The following is a 20,445-nucleotide window of genomic DNA, read 5'->3' as shown; positions in this document are numbered from 1 at the left end:
CCAAACATAACTGGAAATGGTGTTGAGCGTGTTGTTAACGTGCTCCTCGGAAATGGTGAGTGCTGCAGCTACCTGGATTCCTCCAAGGAAGAAGATGGAAGAGAACTTCATGCCAAGTGCCTCTCTGGTCTGACAGCAGCTGAGTTCACTGTGCACAAACTGCAGAGGAGTTTGCTTTTTTGATTTTCACTAGAGTGCCTGTGTATTTGCAAATGTTGTGTAAATGCATTTACAGGAGTTTTTTGCTCTTCAAAACCAGCTTCTATTGAACAGGTACGTTTGGCACAGCAGGACGTTACTCAGGATGTTTCTCCTGGAGCTGTCAGCATGTCTGCCGCCATGGAAAGGGCTGGGGTATACGAATATTCAGCTTCCAGTAGGAATGAACATGTTAATTTTGTTTTTAAGCCACTGAGTGTTGCTTGCCCTTCCAAGTCTAGAGCTTTTTCTTGTATTTTGGTTCACATTTCATTCCCTTATGTTTTTGTGATTTTTTTTCAGTATTCTGGATTTTTTTCCTGCAGTGGGTTGTTAATTTATGTATTGCCTAATTGCTTTATAATGTAGTCATACTGGTTTGTTACGATGTCTGCAATAAAAACTGATTGTGTGCATGATTATCTGAGGTTAAATATACATTTGCTTTGTAAACTGAAGCTTGTAAGCAAGCAAAATATTGCTTGTTTTGGTTTTCCTTGTAATCTCAGGAAGCTTTCTTCTCCGATAAAGGAGTACAGTTATACAACTGCTAGCTGTGCTGATGGGGATGTTATTGACATGATTGCTTAGAATGCCCATTACTCATAGCTAGAGGTAGTTCATTCTGCTGCATGTCTTGGGCTAGTGCTGGTTAGCACTTTATTGCTGAAATGACTGCTCTAAACGATCTTTCTACTCTGAGATACAAAAAGCAGAAGGTGATGAAAGAAGCTGACCCCTGAACCTCCAGCCCCAATGCTGCAGGGCTTGACCTTTATGAAATAGGAAACTGGAGGTTGTTTGGGAGATGCATTTCTCAGTGTAGGCCCCTAAGAAAGCTGCAATTTTCTGACAGGTTAATCTGAACAGCATTGCTCTACGCACAGTTCCTCCATCTTTTAAGTACAGATATGGAGAGGGCTGGGATATTCAGTAGTGGGGCATATTTGGAGGAAACTCCATAAAAGCGGAGAGTAAGCCCAGCAGTGTGTAACGACATACGTTTCTTGTTATGTGGATGACCAGAAATAGAAACCCTTCTGAATCCTGTGTAAATACGAGGGATGAAATCATTCATGCCTGGTATAATGGCACCTGAAAAATACATTTGCTTTTCCAGCTACTATAAAACATGACAGTATTGAAGGAAAGATGACTATATTAACCAAGGTCAGGTACCTGTGTGGGTGAGTAAGGCTAAGGAAATATTTACTACAGTCTCTCACTCAGTTACAATCCCAAGTTATTTCTCTGAAGCACTTTCTGTTAGGGTTTCAGTGGCTGATGCCACAGCCAGCAGCTTGCTTTCCCCTCTGCTGTTAGTGGTGTCTGCCTTGTTTGCTTTGGACCTGCAGAAGCGTATCTGAACCACCTGTGGGAGGGAGGTGGCCAAGGCTTATTCATGAAGTATTTGGACAGTATTTAATGCGGGTAGAAGTTTTAATGGATTTGAGTTCAGAGAATGACCACCGGCTGGCATTTATGCACTCTACCCAAATCCGTTTGGGCAGAAGTCAATGTGATATTTTTGTCTTAAGCTGTGCTTTATTTGTTTCCCATGCTGAAGTTGTAGTCTTTCTGGCAACCTGTCCTGTCTGAGTCAGGAGTTCCTGCTGCGGGGCTGCAGTTTGCCTAATGCCAGGACCGCAGTCCGGTTACGTGGGTGGTTGGTTGGGTGAACATGGTCCAACACACCAACCTTGGGGAGATGTCCAGATGGAAGTTAACAATTCTGGGATCAACTATTAATATTAATGTAATTCCACATATATCCAGTTCATTTGCACTTATGTAGTTAGGTGAAAAGAAAAATTAGCTCTTTATGCTAGACTGTTACAGTGTTCAATTAGTTGATCTGTCCAGGTGCTCTGAAGACACTTAGCTCTTACAGAGATTATTGGACTGAAAAGTTCCTAAGTAAAAAATGAGTAGTTCTTATAAATCTGCTTTGTGGCTGATAGTTTTATTCATTTTCTGGAAGCCCTGGTAAATGCCAGACACTGGCAGTTTTCTAGAGTCAATGACTTAGGTTGAAAGGGAACTCTGGAGGTCTCCTTGGCCAACCTCCCACTCAAGGTGAGGACTTGAAACTTGGATTGGGTTGCTCAGCTGGGGCCCTGCTTGGTCACAGTGTGCTATCACTGAGGATGGAGATGACGTGGTCTCTTTGGGCAACCTGTTGTACTTGTTCCTGCTCAGCCTCTCCCTCAAATCCAGTAGGAATTTTCCTTGTTGCAACTTGCGGCTTTTGCCTCTTGTGTTTTCACCATATACCTCTGAGAGGAGACGAGCTCAATTTTTTTGCTGTAATTCCTCATTGGGTATTATTCAATTATTCAGAAGCTTCTGCTTGCTATCTGTATGGCGCTGAGAACCATTCATTTGGTTACTGGTATTACAGAAGATGCACATCACAGACTATCTGCTATGATGAGGGATAACTTAATAACTGTAGGTTGTCCAAGATGACTTAGTTTGAACACAGCTCTGAAAAGAGCTGTTCAGAAGTAAAATGTAGTCATTCATAATGTTTTAGAATTCACAAATACAACCAATGCAAATTATCAACATTTCAGGTACTTCAGCCCTATAAGAGCACATTTATGCCCAGCATACCACGAGCATATAAGACTGATCTTTTTTTCCTTGTGAAATCCAAATGTAGCAAAATGGAAAGGAATAATTTATGGGCTTAATAGGTAGGCTTGTCATTATCCATGATGAATAATTCTGTGTGCAGAAGGAGAGGAGAACTGCTCACTTGCTGTTCTCAAAGCAGATCCAAAGCTGACTACTGCACCTTCTGAAATGCTAGTTGGACCCATAATGACTGTGAGCTGGGCTCTGATGCATCTTGGAAAACAAGCAACCTTTGAAGGCACTAAAGATAAAATATAACTCCAGTTTTTTTGAAATGATCTAATTATAATTATGCTCCCCTAATAATTGAGACATTTATTTGGCAGGAGCTTTTTTGAAGCATATTATTATTATTGTTTTTATTTTATTTACATATACGGCTGTGTTGTTTGCTAGGACAAAGTCTGTGTGAGCATCCCTGTGCCTTTATATGTGGGTGTTTGAGGTAGCTTGATTTTCATGATGATTCCCAATATTATACATTTCTAGAATGCAGTTTAGGGTTCAGTTAACTGCAATGTTGAATAATGAAAGTACTGGTAATACTGTTTAGGTTTCGGTGTGGCTTTATGTACTAATCAGGTTAATCTAAACAGCTGCAAGTTATAGTCACTTGTTTTTTACAGACAAAACTGTAAGCAAACAACAGAAAATGCTGTTCCTTTTCTTTTACTGGATTCCATGATTTCTGTGGGCATTTTAGTCTTGCATGATTGTATACTGCATTTGGAAGCAAAAGCATTTTCAGAGGTAGCTGTCCTGATTTCAGTTCTTAGGAAGTAGGCTGTCTTAATTGGTCTGCTGTAAATATTTCTCAAGGGGAAAAAAAAAAAAAAAAGAGAAACAAACAAAAAACAACAGAAGAATTGCTATAGAGAGAAAGCAGAGGATTGCAGCTTTTTCAGGAAATAATTTATTTTAGCTGTCTGTGTTACTCTGACTTGCAGTGAAGTGCTTCGTAGCTCCCAACAGACTGCTATAGCTTCAGAAATATGGGAATTCTTCAGAATGCATTTTTGCTTCCAAATGCATTGTTATAATAGCAACATGCGTGCTCCATTCATTAGCTGGAGCATTACATTCAAAGAACCTTTCTTCCTGGTCTTCTAAAATATGCTTAAATGTCCAAATAATGGCAACTAGCATTTTCAGAGTTATTACTTTGAAACACCTGAGTTTATTTTCAAAATGAATGCCAGCACAGTTCTCCCTTTAATAAAAAATAAAAATAAAAAAAATAAAGAACGGCCATCCTGTTGTGGGTGGTTGTGCTTTTTCTAGTACCTGGAGGTTTCTTCTGGCTTGCTTAACGCCACAGACTTCTCTAACTTGAGGCAGGGGGTACTGCTGGAAGCAGCTCCAGTTGGGGTCTTGGAGAGGAGCGGTGTGCTTACTAACTACTTGTTGGTTATTCCAGCAGAGTGGAAGGAGATATAATCTGTTCCTGAAGCGACGTCTCAGGGTAAAACAGTGATGAATGATACTGCAAGTGGCTTGGATGGCTGCAGTAATAACATGCTTCACTGTGTGATGTCTTCTGTTAACTGGGAGTTCACAGTCGCAAATATTTTGTGCTTTTTTAGAGAACTTTTTCACATGCATCTTGATATGATTTAAAAGGGAGCAGACAGAGACATATCTCCCTGAATTACTCTTTTTGGTTCCTACTGGAATAAAATGAAAACCCAATTCAGTCCTTTATTACTAAATGCCAATTTGCTGATGGATGTGGTCTAACAACCAAAAACCAAAGCTTCCTTAGCATGAAATCCAATTTAGTCCAGGGTTCTAGCTTCTAGAGCGAGCACTTTGCTATATGAGCTTCTAGTCTTTTAAACAATTTGGTAGAGCAAAATACGAATAAAATAATTAAAAAAATTACCTAATATTAATTTTTTTTAGCAGAGTGAGACAGTAGTCTTTATTTGCTTAACATTAGTTGTTGTAGCTTACTCACCAGAAAAGATCACCTTATTAAACCAATATTCTGGCATGCTGATATGAATGAAAACACAAAGTTTAATTGATCTATTAGAATATTAATTTTCCCGTTGCATTGATGCATTTTATGTTGTTATTTTTTTCCTCAGTTTTGAAATGTAACCCCTGTATAGTTTGTGTGCTAGTTTTGTATGTGATCCTTGCTGGGACATATTTCTCTGTGGCGGTTGGCTTTTTGAATTTTGTTATGTAGAAGAAAATGCATGGAGCTTACTTTTTGCCACGCGCTTCAAGTTGATGAACTGTGCCCCAGATTGCTTTGGTGTAGAGTGGCATTCCTACTAACAGCAGAAGAAATCACTTGTCTTGATCATTTGTGACACATTCTAAGAAATGTGAAAGAATAAATAAACAGGCGTTGCTACACTAACATATATCTTATTTATTCTTCAAACCAGTCATTTACATGCAGTGTTTGTGGATATAGGCAGTTCTTTTGGAAATAATTTTAGCTGCATATAGCCCTTGTTAAAACTTGCCTGAGTGTACCTTGAGCTATGAAGAAACAGAAAAATTGAGACAATTAGAGGAAACTACTTTGTCTTCTGTTACTTTAGAGCAACAACAATACTTGATTTTTAATTATATGCCTATATCTTCCACAGATTGATAAAAGACATCAAAGCAAAGATTCAATTTTCTTCAGGGATGGAGTCAGGAGAATTGATTTTGTTCTCTCCTATGTGGATGATCTTAATAAAGAATGGGAAAAAAAGCTGGTAAGTTTGCTTTTCTGAGATGTTCCTGATTCTTATCTATCCTAACCTGAGTATCAAATTGTGAAGTCTTTCACATCAGTACACTCAGCTGGAATTGAACTTTGTAAAAACATTTTACAGAAGCCTAAAAAGTTCTGTGTACAGAAATGTGTGCAACTTGGTGTTGTGCTTTGAGACTCAATTTTACTAGATTTTCAGAGGCTTTATTTCCTGAATTGATCACTCACCATTGATTAAGGCTGCTCAGTATATCATAGAATCAGCTTAATGCCAAGTAATGCAAATGATTTTGCTTTCTTGATTTAACAGTCTAATAAAAAGTGAGGCTTTGGTGAAACTGAATCTGTAAACAGTGTTAAATGAAGGGAAGTTTCTTCTAAATAAACAAAGCATTATCCAAGTGAGAAGTAATGATAACATTGTTTATATATTTTATACAAATGGGCTGTGTTTTGATTATTCACCCTTGCCTTCAGTTAGCAGAGAACTAGATCCATGCAAGTATCCATGTAATTTTCCTTTTAAGACTTGAAAACTTTTTTTGTTACTCTGAGTAAAACAAGTGCAGCATCTCCTCTTTGAGCTTTTGTATGTGTTTGATTTGCTCTCTACATATATCCTTGCTCTAGTAAAATATTTAAAGTGTCTTTGACAAGAGACCTCCTGTGGAGCAGAGCACAGCATAACCACCTCCTCCTACGTAACAAGCAAGTTTAGACTCCCCTCTAAAGTTCCAATTAGTGATCATCCTTGAACTTGTCAGCAAGACCCAGTTGCCTGAATGGTAATAATAGGGTGGACGGAATCAATAAATGACGTGTTGGTTCCTTGCTCTCACTAACATTTGAGCAATACTTGAATTCAAGCTACTTAAAAATCCAGTACTACAAGATGCAGTCAGGACAAATAATAAACTTACATACAGCATAACATTACAAATAATGCAGAGTTTTTAATTAGTTTGTTTCCTTGTTATTTGCTGCTATTTTTCTGATCCAGGAGAGGTTATGTTTGCACACTACTCTCTCGAATAGGTATTTCCAAAGTTTGCTCTTGAAAAGAAAGGGGGAGGGAAACAAACCACGACCAAAAAGCCATTCTCACATAATCGCGTTATTCTGAAAGATAGGGCTTTCTGAAGAAAATAAATTATAGCAAAGCTTAGGACAGAATCACAAACAAAACTGAAGGTCTGTGAAGTAAAGAACGTTTTTCATCTATAGGTTTCGTAATTTAAAATGATAATTTCCTTTGAACAAAACCTGCAAGATTGAGCTGGTAAAAAAAAAAATGCTTTCTGCTTCCTTTATGAAGGAAATACTGCTTTTGTTAAAGACAGGCTGCCTACACTTGCATGCAAATATGATCTAGTGTAGAACACAGCCCCTGCTTCTTACTCCTGTTGCCATGAAAAAGCAAGAATCTCTGCCATCAGCTGTTTGATGCCTTTCCTGCTTGGGCATCTCTCAGTTGCCGTCTGCAGTTACTCATGTTGGGAGACTTGTTTGGGAGACCAGTGTCACGTTATAGCTGTGGTATCGTAGGTTTATACAAAGGCATGCTTTTTCTAACTCACCCTGCTGCTCTATCAGGCTTTGTCAGGCTGTAATCCTAGCTATTTTTTTCTACCATAAAACAAAACGCATTTTAAAAAGAAGGAAGAGGAGGCCAGTCAGCGTAGAGAGAGGAAAAATATATCCATGCAAAATATGTGAAAGCAACTCTTAAAATAAAATTTTTCCATTAGTCATACTCCAATAAGACGTGGGAAGAAATGCAGGCTATTTAGGTAATATTTCAAGTTGGAAGGAAAATGGAATCTTAGCCAGACAAGAGACCATGTACCTGGGTGTCATTATTTACTGAAGGATTGACGTGGAGGGGGGAAAAAACAAAATAACTTTGTGGTTCCTCTTGGAGGTCAAAATGATTTTAGTTAGGAAGAAGCATCTGTCTTGCAGGAGAGTAGAACACCTACATGAAGTTTGGGGAGATTACATTCTGTATATGTCTCTTACCAGCAAGAGTTGACAGCACCACGGAAGAAGGCCTTGGTTTTGTGGCTCTGCAGGTTAGCTCTGTGCTCCCAGACTGGGCAGGGGTGGAGATGTCAGTGTTACGGCCCGTCAGTTCTCACGTAGTTCTTGAGAATCTGCAGAGAAAGTGAAATTTACCCTATATTAATGCTCAGCATAGGCCTTGATACAATGAATATGCCAGTAACTTAGTATAGACTTGTCAGCTCCGAAGTACTGTGCTGTTGTATTTGTTGCAACAAAATCCAAATATTGACGCAGTGCAGCCTTTGGAATTTGCTTGAGATACTGGACTTGCGGTTGTATGGTTGTTGCTGGAAAGAAATGTGCTTTCCACAACGATACAGTGAAATCTAACAGCTAAGAATAGAAATGTTTACAGGAAGAGAATAACAGTTGTGACAAAGGGTTTTGTTTCCTTGTCTCAAGGAAACAGCTTTATTCTGCATTTCTAAGAGAGGCATAAAAAACTTCTTTGTGTGCATCCCCATGGCTCTGATACAGATGTAAGAGGCGGTCTGCTCATCTTCTCCCTTAGCTTCATGCAGAACAAATGCATTAACTTCTTTGATGTTCCCCAGAACCTCTCCAGCTTAAACTCTGTTTTGAATTTGCCTTCCATAAGCTACAGGAATAAATCCTAATCACAAGGTCTCTGTAAACAAAAATGAAGATTACATTTTTGTGAGACAGAAGCTTTATTTTTCCTTAAAGCTTCTAGGAGACAGCAGTATAGTATTTTACCTGTATGTGAAATATATGAGGATATGGCAAAATAAATTTTTAAAAACACTTTTAAGAAATTATTCAGGTAGGGCCAGGCATGATCTTTATTGCCCATACGTGCATTTCTTCACACACACACACACACACACACACACAAAAAAAAAAAAAAAAAAAAAAAAACAAAGCACTGGGACTCTGGGATCTCTGTGCAGAGTAATTGTTGGTTTCTGTGTTTACTGGAAGCAAACTCCACCTGTCCCCTGTGAGACCTGGAGACACAAAGGCACGTTATCTAGACCTCACATGCTTTTCAACATCTCTGGGAGAAAGCAGGAGCTGCTCTGACACCAGGCAGCCCAAAGCCAGGGAGCCGGCAGCCGCAGCAGGCTCAGGTGCTGGCTGCTCCTCCCGCAGCCTGTTGGGTGCCAGCTGGCACCCAGTGCCCCGTGCCACTGGGTGCAGAATTCACAGGTGCTTTACAGCATGTGGCTGTTCCTACAAGTTGTAGTTGTTTCCCAGTGCCCTACACAAGGCTGTGGTCAGGAGAAGCCTGAGCATCCTGACATGCAAGAGGCATTTGTAAGGCTGGCGTTGCCTGCCTGAAGGGAGGGGAAGAGTATGGAGGGATTCAGGGATTTGACTAAGCAATGTGTTGAATACCTAAAATGGCTTATTTTTCTGTTTAGTGATTGTTTTTACTTGCAATAGCAGCATTGTTATCAAGGAACAGATATGTAACAGTTGTCTGTGTATCTTGGGTAGCTAATTATCCAGTGATGCATCTGCACTGGGCATATTAGTGCCGGTGGACTTTGGATCCTGCTTTGTTAATCTTACCAGGAGGGCTCATTCTGCTGAAGCATGCATTAAGGTAAAGTCATCCTGTAGCAGCCTGGGAGTTAGCCACAGTGTGCTGGGAGAGGTAAAGGCTGTATCCCCCGCTATCCTTTGAGGGCCACAGTGGTCTCAGAAAATGTGGTTTCTGCCTTTTGCAGATGCTTCTGAGAGGTTTAAGAACTGTATTTAAACAAAACGTGGGGAGGGGAATGAGCCCACTATCACTGGCCTAATCACGGGATTATCTTCCATCACCGCCCTGTGACAGCAGGGCAGGGTCTGTAGTGGAATCCCAAGTATGTGCCCCCGAGTGTGGCTTTTTAGGGTTGAGGGAGTGAGCTTAAAATTGTTACGTGTATATATTAAAAGCACAAAAAGTGGCACTGGGCCAAGAGTACATTTTGTCCCATGTAAGCCTTTCATAGCAATATGAAGAAATTCAGTATTTGACAAGAAAGGGGAGTAATGTTTTAGTTCTGTTTGTTTTTCTGGCAGATTGATTTCCTTTTAAAGGTGGTTGTTTCAGGTGGCTGCAAAGGACAGTACATTCACATGTCTTTCAGAGAAGGTGGCTTACGAGAACAGCAAGGTGGTAAAAAGAGTACTTTCTATTAGAGCACTTCAATATATCATGCTAAATATATAGTAAGAAGAGCTCAGTAATCAGGGCCATATCCTTTGGCTCTGTCTATTGCTGAGCTGCACAGATCAAGGAGGAGCTGGCTGCTGAGCGTCTGGTGGCAGAGAACCTCTGGGCTGACTCGCTTGGATCTCCTCCAGTGTTTGCCAGGGGAAGAACGCACGGCAGTGTGCTTTGTTTGGAGAAAATGTAAGCCAGGGCAGCACATAGCTTTGGATACGAGGCTTGAATATCAGCTTTTATATACCACTTCTGAATGTAATTGTAAATCACCTCTTACTTGTATTGTTTTCTCCCAGATCAGCAGGTCAGCAAACAAGTTCTCTGGTGTTGCTACAGGTGCATGTAGGCAGGTTTGTGGGGTAGATTACTTAAAAGAAATGCACGGAATTGCGTTTGCCTCAGTAATCCTCAGGATTCACCATGATTCCCAAGTTCCTCTAGGTTAGTGTCTAATTTAATAACTAATGGTATTTGGCAAAATCAGATGTTAGAGGTTAAAATGCAATGCCAGTAACACAGTGGATAGAGCAACACATTTTAGCATAGATCTGAGGGCCATTAAACCTATTATTCAGTCTGTTCATTAATCTAAGTAGTTCGTGTAAACTCCGATGTAACTAGGTCACCTTGCTTCTCACAGAAACACAGCAACATAAAATTGGCTGAAGATTTTCTTTTTTTTTCCTTCTTGGTGTGTGTTGTATAAGGCTATGATAGAACACGTCACACGTCATTGCAGGTTTTAGCTAGAAATCAATTGGTTGTCTAGCTAGTGCTTTCTAATGAGGCTACAGCTCAGTATTTAGTAGAACTTGTGGTTATTCTGGCAGTTCTTCAGCAAATGTTATGTAATTAAAAGGAAGTGAATTCAGTCTCCCAATAGGAGCAAAAATTCTGCAGAGAGGAGGGGAAGGAGTTCTTGCCTAGAGACACTGCCTAGGGATTACTTGGCAAAGAAGCAGAGTTGAAGCAGGATACCTCGGCATCAGACTCACGGAGGTCACGCACCCATCACGCACTGCCACAGGCAGGTTTCCTTATCTCTGCCTCAAGTCCATGCCGATTTTACACAAGCTAAGCACATGTGGGCTTACACGTGGTGATTTTTTACTCTTATCTAGTTTTACAGCTAAGCAGTTGATGAAGCATAGCATTCGAATGGTCTGCGATTGGTACCTGAACATCTACATCAGGCAGGGTCATTAAATTGGTGACGAGATGTCACTGTAAACAATAACAGAGAAGTCTTCTCAAATGCTTCCAGGATTTTTCTTTTTATTCAGTTTTTCCCATTCTCCTAGAAATACTGCTGAATTGTCATAATAACCCTCCTAACAACTCAGAAATGCTCAAGACTCTAGAGTTGAATTGTCAGCTTCCCAGGGTGGCACAGTTTATGAGCCTATTCCGAACACGTAAGTTTGGTGTTGTGGGTCAGCACAATTCCCCTTGTGCTGCTGAGAGCCTGCTGGTGTGCTGCAACTGGCTTGTGTCTGTTGGGCTGGTTGCTTTTACAAAGGTCGTGTAGTGTAAAGGGGTCTTTATCAGGACCCTTGGAAGGAGTTGAAGTCAGCAGTCACTGATCAGTTAGTTACTAACATAGGTGAGTAACGTGTGTTTATTTCTCTGCAGGAAAGAAGAAAAGAATTTGAGAGCAATCTGCAGAAGGCTGGTTTAGAACTAGAAACAGAAGACAAGAAGGTAAAAAAAATAAATAAAAAGGGCATCTCAAGGAAAAAAATACACTAAAGAAATAGACCTGCAAATGACTAAACATAAAGCACTTGGCCCTGTTAGAAAAATGACGAGATTCTAGCAGATTTCATGGAGCATGAGTAACTTAAGTGAAAAAAAATACACGTGTCTATTTGAGTTATTTTTCCAGGCAGGCTCCTAAGGATTGTCTAACGAAAGGTGTTTTGTTTCAGGAAGAACTAACTGCTTTTGATTTCATAACAAAAAGAAAACAGTTTCAAAATAGCTGTGAATTCACTTAAACCATGTAAATAGGAAGTATGTTCATAGCGAGGTTTAATCTCATCTAACAACTTGCAACCCATTTGGCATTCAGTGACTAGATTAACACATGCTCGCTGGCTGTTGTAATTACACTGAGGATGCACCCTGGTGTAACGATGTCAGGATGGTTGATTAGTGTCACTGTTTTACTTTGTCAGTGGAGAACAGAGGATGCTGACAGTCAGCACCTTTTTTTTTTTTCCTGCCAGAGACTGAATGGAGCAAAATAACTTCTTGATGAAGCTGAGGCACTGTAACATCCACAGATGGAGATTCATTGAGCAATATGTTAAAATATGATTGCTGTTATCTCCTGTGCGTGTGTATGTGGCATGCTGAGCAATGCTACAATGACATACACTGTGGGGTGAGGCCCGTGATAAGATAATTACTTATCATAGGTGTAAGGCTGTAACAGATCTTGCAGCTCTTGGTAGGATGTTGTTGCAAGGAGTCTTGTGTGATCTACTGTGCTATATGAAAACTGCTCCCTCCAGGAAAGAGAGCAGCTTTAAAATCCACCACAGTGGCCTAAAGGACAGCTGGATTGCCAAGTGGTCAGCTCTGCACAGCAAACCCTTCATTTTGAATGCACTCAGAATGTAATGATTGTGTTCAAGTCTCAGAGTACACGATAAATGTAGTCTAAAAAGCCTTTGTGAGCATTTAGGAGTGCACAGATTATTTGTGTCAACCATCCAGGTAGGCTATTCAGTGTTTAAAAAAAAGAAAGTCCTAAAAAAGAAAATCATATTTTGAAAGCTTAGAAAAATATTTAAAAGGAAATAAATTGTGTGTAACAAGTGTTCTGATAAATCTTCCAATAAAGCACAGTGTAGTCTGATGTCAGATTTAACTCTTCTGGGGCAGGAATCTGAAGATGGCAAGATTTATTTTGTCAAGATCCATGCCCCATGGGAGGTTCTGATCACATACGCAGAAGTGCTGAACATTAAAGTTCCCATCAAGGAAAATGATATTCCCTCGATGGTGGAGAACCCCTTGGACTGTATGCTTACACCATTCAGGCTTCCCGAGAAGGTGATGCACCCTGAGCCGGATTACTTCACTGCACCGTTCAGCAAGGAGAAGCAGGAGCTGTACCTCATTAACGATGAGAGCACTTTCTTCTCACCATCCATGAGGAACAGAATAGTACGTACATGAATTTGTCTACTTCCATTTACAAGTTGATTTGCACTAACCATAGGAATATACATGCAAGGAAGGAGTATATAAAGTGTTATATCTGTGGGTAAATATGAGGAAGCCTAAGTATCTGCTCATCTTTCTTAGAATGATGAAATATTTGTGAGAGCGGATCTTCTAGACTTCACAGGGCAGGCTTGCCCTTCACAGTCTCACAGGGTCAGGCCTTGTGAAGAAATACTTCTTCCTTTGTATATTCTTGCAGATCATACACAGTGCACAGCCAGTGTAGGGTTCTGTTTAGTGGCCTTAAAGCAGGGAAGGATTGAATTTCATGTGTTTGAATCTCAGGTTAATTATATTCTTACACGTTGTCCATATGGAACAGAAGAAGGGAAGAAAAAGTTTGGCATTAAAAGACTGCTAAATAATGGCACATATTCAGCTGCATATCCTCTTCATGATGTAAGTATTTTAGCTTTCTGCTCCCTCGAGCATTTCCCAATGTTTTAATCTTTTACCTACTGTGATATTGCCGTTTCCAGCAGAAATGAAAACGTACTCAAACCCTTCAGTTTGTCCTGGTAATTGATTCAGTTTTACAATTCACAAGAAATATCTGCCAGCCTCACCGTATGGCTTTTATGTGCTGAAATGTTTCTTCCTACAGATGAGTTTCTGGGGTGTAACTTAGAAAGTCAGTCACATAATTTGTAGCAAACTTAATGCACAGGAATATACTATAATGTTCATGATACAGATTATGCGGTAAAATGTTAGGAAGATCCCTTTAAAAAAAAAAAAAGATAAATGGATATTCTGTAGGTTTACAGGGGATAAGTTGAGCTGATGAGAGTCTAGGCTGTACGGCTGCTGGAAGGTATGTCATAGTGTTGGGAGTACCAAAAAACAGGTAATAAAGTGCAGTTGTACAATTATCTTTTCTATACACGTGCAATCAACCTTAAATTGTAAGACAAGCTTCCCAAATCATGAGGTAGCCTTACAAATCATTGACAAATTATTTAATACTTTAAAATAGTTTGACAATGCAAAATTTATGTTACTTATACTTCTTGATTTCTACTTAGAAACCAATTTGCATGCTTTTCTTGGTGATTAAGAAGCATTCAGAAAAAAAGGAAAAATAAGATCACAAACTGAACTGCCAAATGTTTCTAAACAGCTGAGTTCTGTGGCATAAAATTAAAAGAGCTATGAGAAATTATGGTAATTCTATGCCATTTAATTTCTAGGAAACTGACCAAGTTCCTATGTTTCCTTGGCATTTGGCAGGTGGATATATGATAGTGATGACCATTACTGAAGTCAATTAGTGTCAGAATTTCATTTTGCTCCTCTTTGCATTACAACTTCAAAAAACACAGCACTGAGTGCACTATAGTGCAGGGTCTAGAGGCTGGAACCAACTTTGATTTATATCCCCTTTGTTTACAACCCTCCGTGAAATGCTACTGCCTGTGGAATTTATATTGAAAGCCTGATTCTGATGTACAGGATTTAAATTTACATCATTTTTACTGAAGCAGGAGTAAAATAGTGGTTTTCAATTTCAGAGAAACTTGAATTTCTGCAGCTCCATATGCTACACCAGTGTAAAGGAACAAACCATTTATTGCAGTAATCTACTGGAGCAATGTGTACATGGTGCCTGTGTTGTACTAGCGCAACACTGGTTGTAAGATAACACGAAGTGGCTACGTACAGCATAGGTCAACTTCATGTCGAAAATGCATATTATCTTAAAACATTGCATATATGAAGAGGTTTCTACTTGAAGTATTGAAGCAGAGTGTGATTGAGTGAATATCAGATCATCTTAACTGGCACTAAGTTCAGAGGTGTACACCATTATTAATGCTCACTTCTTTCAATTTAGTGTTTGAATCTGTCGATGAGCTGTTTTGCCTTTCCTCTGATTTGCTCACAGTGTCAGTACTGGAAAAAGGCAAGCGATCCAAACTGTGACAATGAGAGGTACACACTCTATATGGAGTGGGCCCGTTTCTTACGGTTCTACAAAGAGCAGCCTTTGGATCTCATCAGGTAAAATATCATATGTGTTTTATCATATTTATTTGGTGTTCACTGTAATACAAGCTTGTATTGATTTGTAGATGTTTCCAGCTGGGAATTTTTTACCACTTGTAAGATGAAGATATGATGAGAATTGGACACTTAATTGGGCTGCAGGGCTTTGGAGGACACAGCATATTTTTTTACTAGCAATTGGAAACGTGCTGTGCTGCAAATTAAGCCTCATATGACCTAGCCAGCACTCCTGATAGATACCTCATAAATAATTAATCTGTAGATGAACACACATGAAGAATATCTTGAATTTTATCATAACTATCTGCCACAATTTTTTAAAATGGATTTGAAATTTGGAAATTTCAACATAGTTCTGAAAACATGTAGATAAAATCAGTTTCTGAAGCCTGACTCTTAATTCAGCATTAAACCAAAATTGAAACTAACCTTACCCAAAATCTCTTGGATTCAGCTCACACTATATAACAACTGTATTGCTTTATTCATGGGTTACAGTTAGCACTTCCGTTACACAACCAGTTTTGTTTCTGTGATAAATTACTCTTTAACTATGTGATCAGTAAAAAAATAAAAACAAAAAAATAAATCTTGATTTGCTTTATCCTAAGGAAAGGATTTAAAGATGGAGTTTCCCGCTGGGGTGGGGAAAGGGGTTTCAAAGGAGACCATGTTTTGTTCTTTGCACTTGTATAACTTGCAACAGCTGGCTTTCAGTATCATATTTATGAGTGTACATCCACGGATTTTCTTATTTTACATGGGAATTTTGCCATCTGCTTCATATTGACTCTGGATAGTTTGTTCTACTGCAGTTTTAAGCTGTGCTTTGTATCCCCTATTCAGTTGTGATGGTTGTGTTTTTGTTTGTTGCATTCAGGAAATACTATGGTGAGAAGATTGGAATCTATTTTGCCTGGCTAGGATTTTACACTGAGATGCTATTCCTTGCAGCAGTTGTCGGCGTAATCTGCTTTCTTTATGGCTTGTTCACAATGGATGAAAATATGAGCAGGTAAGGTTAATGTTGAAATCTCCTGGGCTTATAATGGTAAAAGCTAAGCATTATGAAAACATTGTTCATGTAGAAAAATAACAAACTTTTAATCTCAAAGCAGACCAATTTATTCTTCGGCTATCTGTATTGACCTAAACGGTGGTGGACGGCCTGTGTAGAACTGGTAACTATTAACTAGCAAGACCTGACTTGCAGGTGAAAAGCAATATGTTATTGCCATTTGGCAACAACTAATTATATAGGATTCCATGCAACACATAAGGTCTACAGAATACCACTGATGTATCTCAATTTTTTTTTCAAGTGTTAATTGTTGGCTTAGTCTTTTATATTTTAATCTATCTTGCAGAGTAGTCTATTGGCATTTTAATGTAGGTCATCATTTTTACTAACTACCAAAAGCATGAGTACAGATCAGCAGTATTCTGCTGTCAGAGCTGGCTCAATTATGTCAGAAGCCAGTTTGCGTCTTTACTAATAAACATTGTATTTGTTTCTTCAAGGATTCCAAGATTTACTGTATTCAGGGATGTGGGGTGATACTTCATAGCTTACTGTTTTTTATAAGGATTTGAGAAAACGCTGAGTTCTAACTGTAAAAGATATTTTCATAAATTAAAGCTCAGCAACAGGCATTTTACCTATGTTTCTACACAGAATATCACTGCACCCATTCTATTGTATCACGCCATTTGGAGACTTAGGTGTCTCAAACGTAACTTATGTTCAGAATTGACCTGGGAATACTGCTATACATGTTCAAGTATACACAGGATCGTAAAATTCACTCAGCGTAGTTGTTAAATTTAAATAACAAGTAACACTAAAGATATCCAAGTTGAATTAACACCTTTCCTTTTCGAAAAGGTGTTACGAGCACATTACTAACTTGATGGAAAATAATGTGGCTTGTGTCTCACCTGAAAGCAGTGCAAGTGCTGTACAGCTCCTTACAGACCTCTGATTCATTACTGGAAAAAAATCAGAATGCCCATACAAAGCGAAGAGCTCTTTCTCTTCCTTGCAGCAGCTGCTTTTACTTGGCTTGCCCTGACTAACTACAGGTTAACACCAATAATAATGACAAGGCTTGGCATATTCTCTGTGAAGCTGCAAATACTGAGCTTTGAACAAATCAAACTTGGACATTTGTCTTTTTTGGGGAATGACTTTTATGTAGCAGCTCTTAAGATGCTACAAGAACAGCCACTGATCAACTTTTTTGTCCTCAGAAAAGAAATCTGTGACCCTGCAATTGGAGGAGAAATCATTATGTGTCCTCTTTGTGACCGGGAGTGTGAGTACTGGAGACTAAACACCACGTGCGAGTCCTCAGAGGTCTGTACCTGGTTCTTCAGCCACTTCTCATTTTTGATCGGGCTGAGCATTGTTTTGTTACTGAACTGTTCCTATGTGTTCTGTTGCAGTATTCCCATTTGTTTGACAACGTGGCAACTCTTTTTTTTGCAATTTTCATGGGCATATGGGGTAAGTACATTTGCTAACAAGTTTTAAGTTAAGCAATATAGAGATCTTCGCCAAAGTGCGTAGGGACACTGGAGGTGTGAAGGAAGAGGGTGAATGGCTTTGCTTTAGTATTCTGCCTCAGATGCAAAAGTGAAAAAAGGACACAAATATAACCAACAAATATATATGTGTGTGTGTGTGCATGTGTGTATATATATATATATATGCACATACACGCACAAATAGATAAACATGAAATATAATGAAATCTTCAGTTGGGATACAGAGCTTTCAGTAACATACAGAAATCTGTGCGAATGGAAGGGCAGTTCGTGTATTTGTTATCAAAGGATGTCAGCTACTAACCTTTTTCAAAGATTTCTCAAAACAATTTTGAATAAGCTGATTTTGTACGGCTGTTTTCCTCAGCTTCTCTTGGTTTTAAGCGTGGATTACTCATTCAGGAAGTACCACTAAAAGACTTTAGAACTGCTCAAGATAAGGTTTCCTGTGATTGTATGAACCATAAAGTCTCTCCAGCTCAAATAAGAGCAATCAGATTACCAAAGGTTTACATTTTAAAGTAGTTTATAAAAGGCCTTTTGAGCATCATATAATAGTATAACTTTTATAGTTGTTTATTTTATATATGGTATCAGTTCTCTCTGATATTTAATAACAAACTTAAGCTAAACTAATTCATGACCATGTAAAGCATAAGACATTCCCTGTCTGGAGGGGAGCCAATGCAGAAACAAGTTTAACTTGGTTCATAAAATTGTTTGCTTTTCTATTATAACTATACTTAACACTTCCAAATTGCAGTTACGCTTTTCTTGGAGTTTTGGAAGAGACGGCAAGCTAGACTGAAATATGAGTGGGATTTGGTTGATTTTGAAGAGGAACAGCAACAACTCCAGCTGAGGCCAGAGTACGAGGCCAAATGTACGCAAAAGAAGAAGAATCCTGTAACTCAGGTAATGGAGATTACTGGGTAGTGTACATTATCTGAATGGACATGAATGCAAATTCAGTTATGTACAAATTCAGTTACATAGATAATTTTGATAGTGCTTGAGTTCTGTATCTAATTGCTAAGTAAAAATTTGTGTGATATATAAGCAGTGCGACTTTTAAACTGGAGTAGGGCAGGCCCTCTGCACACGACATTTGTGATGGCAAATCAGCATGGCTTACATTCGTAGAACATGATCCCAACTACACTCTCTGCAGCCTCACTGAATGCACCGAATACCAAAGCAGCATTCAGTAACACACTGTTTTCTCACTGAAGACATTCACTTGGTGAGTACTGAGCTTTGCACACCTTGACTTGGGCGAGAGAAAAATGTGTCAGGTGCTGAAAGCAACATAGCCTTGTTATTGTCAGTGAGTCCTGCAGCTAACAGCCCTGTGTTTCAGGGCACAAAGCGGTGCAGCTGCACTTTCCCGTCTGAGGTTACCAGTAACTGAGGGCTCTCAGCACATCAGCCTCTCGCACGTGACAGGCACGTCCCGTCTCAGACTGTTGCTGTCTTCCTGCAGGTGTCTTTGTTGTCTAGGTTTTTTGACAGAGAATAAATGAGAACTTTTTTTTTTTTTTTTTTTTTTTTTGTCTCTGGGGTGTGTTTATAATTTTCATTAATTATTCTCTAATGATGTTAACTTCCACAGGAAATAGATATATGAAATCAGGAATACAGTGGTGGAGTTTACATCTTTCACCATCTGTATGGTGTTCTTTACACTTCAAGATATCAGTCTGAAATCTTCACACATTTAAAAGCATCCTTTCTCACCCCTTTGCAAGAGCAGTCTTCTTGATCTAAAGATATGCAAGCGTGGCTAGTTGTGTTTTTTTTTTCTTTTGACACGCAAACACGTTATTTGGGAAACACTAGAGAGATGAAAGTTGCTGAAGCTTTTTGTCTGAAATCTAATAGAGATAATTAACCACACTATTGAACTCTTCTTCATTTACATTTAATTTAGGTAAGGAGTTATTTGACAAATTTAGGGATGGGATGGTTGCATTCCAATACATTATCTACCTCCTTAATTTGAAGTATTTTGAAATCAACCTTGCTTTTCCTTGAACTGTCTATAAATAATTTATTTTCACTAGTCATGAGTATAATAAGGTGACACAGTCTTCAGAAAAGAAACAGAAGCTTAGTCAGAGCATTGTTACGTAAACAGTAGGCCTGTCTTTCAAGGCTGTCTACTTAATTATTAGGAGATATGAGAAGTAAAATTAGCATATATGGTTTTTTTCCTGTCTCTCCTTCCTCTTCTGCAGATGCAGTATTAATGCTGTGTTCTTATACCAGCAACTTGTATGCTGTAGTCACACAGAGATCTTTGAGGAGAAGCACTATGATTTTGAGCACATCTCTGCCAAGGTGTTGCTTTCTGCATACTCAGGAAAATGCCTTCAGGCAAACCCTCATTTTTTGATGAGCTAGTTCAGCTAATTGCAAACAGATACCTACCTGTTGTTTACTTGCTAGCTTGCCTCCCTGTGTATGCTTAGGTTGAAAACCTCTGCTTTCTTACATAACTGCACAGTGACAAAAACCAACTGAAGCACAGTGGTTCTGCTGCAGTTGAAGGAAAGAGCAGGGGGAATCACAGAGGCAGTTCAGGGCCCTCATGTGCTCTGAGGTAAAGTACTGCAATGGTTGTGTGAGGGCAAGGAAGTACTGGACTGGCTTGTGGGCAGTGGTTACGTATTATGGCAGGGTCCAAAACCTGCAGTCTGTTGAGGTGAATTGGCCACAGCCGATGACAGCCCAGGATGGCATGGGTTAGATGCATTTGTGTCTTGAGGGAAGAGACTGTTCTCTCTCTAAATTCATGCAGATCTTGTAGATGGCTTATTTGAAATTGATTTAGGAAAGAAGTAGAAGTTGGACCTTG

General features: G+C 39.2%; 1 protein-coding gene and 1 long non-coding RNA gene across 16 annotated transcripts in view; one reads left to right on the top strand and one right to left on the bottom strand.

Annotated features, from left to right (window-relative positions):
• LOC118168589 overlaps positions 1–20,445 on the bottom strand; it is a 202,658-nt gene that overhangs the window by 17,536 nt on the left and 164,677 nt on the right. The window contains exon 4 of the long non-coding RNA XR_004751663.1: positions 7,577–7,710. This is a non-coding gene — a long non-coding RNA (uncharacterized LOC118168589). The remainder of the gene's footprint in view (positions 1–7,576; positions 7,711–20,445) is intronic.
• Positions 1–20,445, top strand: part of ANO5 (anoctamin 5) — a 54,373-nt gene that overhangs the window by 19,293 nt on the left and 14,635 nt on the right. For 6 of the 15 annotated variants that reach the window (XM_035329087.1, XM_035329086.1, XM_035329088.1 and 3 more), the window contains 9 exons: positions 5,445–5,558; positions 11,433–11,501; positions 12,690–12,974; positions 13,320–13,433; positions 14,869–15,035; positions 15,922–16,056; positions 17,292–17,397; positions 17,487–17,547; positions 18,352–18,503. In XM_035329087.1, coding sequence (XP_035184978.1) covers positions 5,445–5,558; positions 11,433–11,501; positions 12,690–12,974; positions 13,320–13,433; positions 14,869–15,035; positions 15,922–16,056; positions 17,292–17,397; positions 17,487–17,547; positions 18,352–18,503 — 1,203 coding nt within the window. Of the gene's footprint in view, positions 1–4,255; positions 4,301–5,444; positions 5,559–11,432; positions 11,502–12,689; positions 12,975–13,319; positions 13,434–14,868; positions 15,036–15,921; positions 16,057–17,291; positions 17,398–17,486; positions 17,548–18,351; positions 18,504–20,445 lie in introns of all 15 variants that reach the window. The other 9 variants (XM_035329074.1, XM_035329080.1, XM_035329078.1 and 6 more) reach the window with 3 other exon arrangements.

Source organism: Oxyura jamaicensis, chromosome 5 (assembly GCF_011077185.1).
Source record: "Oxyura jamaicensis isolate SHBP4307 breed ruddy duck chromosome 5, BPBGC_Ojam_1.0, whole genome shotgun sequence".
Lineage (NCBI taxonomy): Eukaryota > Metazoa > Chordata > Aves > Anseriformes > Anatidae > Oxyura > Oxyura jamaicensis.
The sequence above is the reverse complement of the archived record's forward strand: the minus strand, read 5'-3'. Positions and strand labels throughout refer to the sequence as shown.